This window comes from Osmerus eperlanus, unplaced genomic scaffold (assembly GCF_963692335.1).
Source record: "Osmerus eperlanus unplaced genomic scaffold, fOsmEpe2.1 SCAFFOLD_386, whole genome shotgun sequence".
Lineage (NCBI taxonomy): Eukaryota > Metazoa > Chordata > Actinopteri > Osmeriformes > Osmeridae > Osmerus > Osmerus eperlanus.
This window is the reverse complement of record NW_026911096.1, coordinates 1-4905: the sequence shown is the minus strand read 5'-3', so window position 1 is coordinate 4905 and position 4905 is coordinate 1. Positions and strand designations below refer to the sequence as shown.

General features: G+C 38.5%; 1 protein-coding gene across 5 annotated transcripts; it reads left to right on the top strand.

Moving 5' to 3' along the window:
- Positions 1-246: 246 nt before the first annotated feature.
- Positions 247-4573, top strand: LOC134015609 (uncharacterized). Of its 5 annotated transcripts, XR_009929187.1 has the most exons (4): positions 247-586; positions 1753-1775; positions 1871-1910; positions 2017-4568. XR_009929187.1 is itself a non-coding variant. In XM_062455190.1 (3 exons), the coding sequence occupies exon 3, from the start codon at positions 1886-1888 to the stop codon at positions 4553-4555; it is 2670 nt and encodes an 889-aa protein (XP_062311174.1). In that variant the 5' UTR covers positions 247-586; positions 1753-1775; positions 1871-1885; the 3' UTR covers positions 4556-4570. The 5 variants fall into 5 exon arrangements, 2 of the variants coding, with proteins under 2 accessions (XP_062311174.1, XP_062311175.1); XM_062455190.1 differs by having other exon boundaries at positions 1871-4570; XR_009929188.1 differs by lacking the exon at positions 247-586 and having other exon boundaries at positions 674-1775; positions 4417-4573.
- The last annotated feature ends 332 nt before the right edge of the window (positions 4574-4905 follow it).

The window sequence follows — 4905 nt, the reverse complement described above, 5'->3', positions numbered from 1 at the left end:
GAGAAAGTTTTGGGGGAATTCCTCTCTGTGCAGTAAGACAGACCATGCCAGAACACACAGGGCATTACAAATGATGTGTTTGTTCAAAGTCAAGGAGACTGTATCAACTTGAACTTCTTCAAGACTACTGCACCTGTACGCACACGCGCGCGCACACACACACACACACATACACACATACATACATACATACATACACACACACACACACACACACACACACACACACACACTGTAAACCCGGATTTCGCTTTTTTGTTATCTTAACAAATGTTTTCTTGTCAATATGACATGGGTGTGTGTAGAAAGTTGATATAACTTCAAATAAGCAATTAACAGCGCCTCAACTACATGGAAGTTAACCAAATTGAAAATCAATGTTATGTTAGCTAGAAAGACCTAGTTGAGTTAAAAAACCAGGCTAAAATTGGTCGTTTATGCGTCATCACGTTGTACGCTGAGAGTCACGTGGTACGACTTGCGTGCCTGCGTGACTTTGAATCCACCGGGAACGGGAAGGCACTGCCGCCATCTTTCTGCGCAGTGAAAAGGAGATACCGGAGCGGACTCTTTTACTCGACAGAAGGTGAGTGCAAATTCTTATAAACATACATGTAATACTTCTGAAACATTTAATGTGTTTGGTATTGCGTGATACTCGTTAATTGTAAACTTAACTAAAAAAAATGCAAGCTTTACACTGAGCAGAGTTTTTCTTAACCACTTAGCTTACTAGCTAGCCTACTTAAACATATATGTTCGACAGCACAGTAAATATCGAGTGTAATGACATTAATTTACATCGAAAGTTGTACTTTTCATTGTCACTGGTGGCAGAAAACGAATTAAAAAATTTCAACAGGTAGCGTTTTACACGAGGCGGTAGCGTTTTACACGAGGCGGCACCGTTAAACTGGCTGCCGGAATGTGGCCTACACACAGCGCCCTCGTGTTAGTTCAAACACCAGAAACAACGTCTCCGCTCCAGTCTGCGATGCCAGAGCTGATTTTAATCATGAGTTAGTAACAACCGCATCATATTTTAATTTTTAAAATAGTCAATTTCCTAGTGCCATTTGTGAACTAAACGAGAGCTTTTCCTTGCTACCTGTTTGAATGAATAGGCTATGCAATAACCTTAATCACGTGTTTTTATTAATCCAATTTTCATGGGGTTTTAATCTTGCGGTCACAGTAAAAGTACGGCAGACTTGGCGTCTGTTTTTTATTTTTTATTATTTAATTTAAACCACTGCTGGACGGCCATAGTCTGCTGTGAACGTCACGGGCACATCTACAAACAGGGCTGCTGATATTGGCTGCTGTTCAGGCTTCTGTGGTGTTGTATTTATTCTTGGCTGGCCGCGGACCTGTGCGCGCGCGCACACGCATGACAAGGTTGAATTGGACCATAACGTTATTCAGCGGTCTTCAATAGCTCCCAATAGATTTAAAGTATTGTAAATGGAACTTTGCCGTTTACAAGACCGGTGCACGTGTCATGCTTTAAGATGCCCCTTTGAATAGAAATGAGAAAGTGCTATATTTGTTATGAATTGCCCTGGCATTTTAAGAATCATTAACAAATAAATAAATACAAATAAATAAATATCAGCTTAACTGTCTTTTACACTGAACTTTTAGACTTATTATAGAGATATGTGTACTGTTGTATGTAAATAGGAAATGGTTATTTAACTACCAAGTCACATATCTGTCCTAATTCTCCTTTTTTCTCCCTTCTGTTTCCAGTTTTACATGCTGAAAATGCAAATGTAGGTTTTTTATTTTGTAAATTTCTTTGAGAAATATATAAAATGCTTATTAAAGTCAAATATCTTTCCTAATTATCTTTTCTTTCTTTTTCCAGGTCTACATGTTTTGAATGCAAACGGAAATGCGGTGGATTTGTAAGTATTGTACCTACTTCTCAGAAAATCGTAGAAGAATAATTGAACATTATAGAGCTGTCCATGGACATTTTGGAAGAAACTGTCCATTGCCCTGTATCTACAGTGACTGTCATCTAGTTTTCCGATCACAACAATCTCTGAAAAACCACTTGAGACAACATGGAGTTTCACAGCATGGACCTATTGGACATTTAAACTTTAAAATTAACTGTCAGTTATGCAATTTCAATGATCCAGTGACTATAAAACAGTATTTCTCTCATCTTGGGAAACATCTTAAAAGCAAAGAGACTGTTACCTGCCCCTTAAATCATTGTTCTTTCAAATCAAGTGTTTACTCTACCTTTACTTCACACAAAAGTCGTTTTCATAACAATGTCACACTGCAAGACTTGAAATCTGAGCTTGTTATTCAAACAAATGTAAATGAGGAGCACCTGGTTGATCAAGTGCAGTCAGATATCAGTGACGCTGAATTTTCTGGGGGTGAGAATATAACCGAGCAGGAGGTTAACACTGATACAGTTCAGGCAAGACTTGCATCTTTATTTCTGCGATTGCAAGCAGTTTTGCATGTCTCAAAGACAGCGGTTCAGCAAATAGTTACAGAATTGAGGGATATTGGTGTTTTAGTTGGTGAGCTAAACAAAAACACTCTTGATAAAGCATTGAGGCAGCATGGTTGTACCATTGATGAAAACACTTTAAATATAGTTAAAGATACTTTGTGCCAGGCTAATCATTTTAGCTGTCTTTCTGAAGGTGGGTCTTTGGGAACTGACAAAAGAAGGTTATCATTTTTCAAAGAAAACTTCAGTGTTATTAACCCAGTTGAATTCGTTTTAGATTTGTCATCAAAACGAACATTTGTTTATGTGTCAATCTTGGGTGTTCTTCAAGTATTGTTAAATAGGGGTGATGTACTTGACAGAGTTTTAGAAGAAAGCCAAAAATCACAATCTGGCCATTATACATCATTTTCTGATGCATCATACTGTAAAGAAAATCCACTTATTTCTGGTGAAGATCTGAGTATTTCTCTGGCCTTGTATATTGATGATTTCGAAGTCTGTAATCCTTTAGGGACATCAAGAAAAAAACATAAATTGTGTGCCATCTATTGGATAATTGCTAATTTACCTGTAAGAGACAGATCATCATTATCTACTATATATCTGGCTGCCCTATGCAAAAGTCAAGATGTTAAAACATTTGGTTACAGTCCAATTGTTCAACCATTACTAAGAGACCTAAAATTGCTTGAAAATCAAGGAATTTACATCAACAGATTGGGAACTAGTGTCAGAGGCACAGTACTATACATTTCATCAGATAATTTGGGGGCACATTCTTTTGCTGGCTTTCAAGAATCATTTAATGTGGACAAGTTTTGCAGATTTTGCCTTGCAAGTCGTAAAGATATTCAAACTTGTTCTGTAAGAAGTGGTGCATTTGTATTGAGAACAAGAGAGTCGCATAACCTAGACCTCTCTGAGCTTAAAGAAAATGTGACTTTGAAAAGTGTGAATGGGGTAAAAAGGGACTGTGTTCTAAATGAGCTACAGTACTTTCATTGCATCACAGGGTTTCCACCTGACTTTTTGCACGACCTGTTGGAAGGCATTGTACCCTTTGAGCTGTGTTTGTGTTTGAAAAAATTAATTGATAAGAAATATTTCACTGTAGATAATTTAAATACTGCCATACAGCACTTTCCTTATAAGTTCTCAGACAAAACCAATTGCCCTCAGAAAATTCCAGTAAATTTTCATTTGGTTGGAACAATAGGAGGGAATGGCCATGAGAATTGGACTCTGTTAAGGTTGTTGCCATTAATTATTGGTGATGTTGTTCCTGAAAATGATAACGCTTGGTCTGTGATTCTCGAACTGAAAGACATTGTTGAAATCTTGGTATCGTCCACTTTCACAGAAGAAAGCCTCTCTTACTTGGAAGCAAAGATCTTTGAACATAGGACACTTTTAATAGAAGTGTTTCCTGATGTAAAACTCAAACCCAAACATCATTTCCTTGAACATTATCCCTGTCTAATTCGATGCTTTGGACCTGTGGTTGACTTCTGGACATTTCGCTTTGAAGCTAAACATAGCTTTTTCAAGAAAGCGGTCCGTGATCTAAATAACTTCAAGAACATTGTTTTATCCTTGGCCAACAGACACCAACTTATGTTGTCATACTTTTTTGACATGCCGTGCCTGTTCAAGCCAGCAGTGGAAGTAGAAAGAGCAACATACAGTTCCCTTGAAAATCTGTCAACCTCAGTCAGACAAGCTATTCAGCACAAATTCAGTCATCTGACCAGTGCATCACTTGCAACAACAGCCTTTATACATGGGACAAAATATGTAAAGGGAATGTACGTATCATTTGGAAGCACAAGCGGACTTCCTGATTTCTGTCAAATTCTGTACATTGTGGTAGTGGACAACAAGGCATTCTTTATTCTTCAACCTTTCTCTGCCTGGTACCTGGACCACTTCAGATGTTTTGAAGTTTGCAGCGCTGATGATCTCCAACTGGTTGTGGTCGAACCTGCAGAGCTGAACCACTACGCCCCTCTGTCAGCCTACACCGTGCAAGGAAGACACCTGATTTCTCCGAAGGCATCCCTACTGCACTGAGGTGATAATTTTGCTGATTGTCATGTGAATCCTTGTAATTGTACACTAACCCTGACCCTTGTTGTTGTTTTGTCAGTGAATATCTACTCATGATCTACTACATGTCAGTACTTTGTGAGCAATAGTAAAATCCAATGGTAATACACAGCCTAGGTTCTGTAAACTGTAATGTAAACAAAGGGGCCACCATAGCTAGCAACATGCCACTTTATAGAGCCTAGGCTTTGTATTCCCACTGCATTTTTTTGCAGCACAGAGTACGGACAGGTAGCAGATCGTGAGGAGAAATTCACTGATTATGATAAGCATTCTCCCCCGAATCGCTGACTCTACCTTAAGCTTTACTGCCA

What these genes read in the sequence shown, in the direction of transcription:
- LOC134015609 (XM_062455190.1), top strand. Translation starts at nt 1,886, where the DNA reads ATGCAAACGGAAATGCGGTGGATTTGTAAGTATTGTACCTACTTCTCA.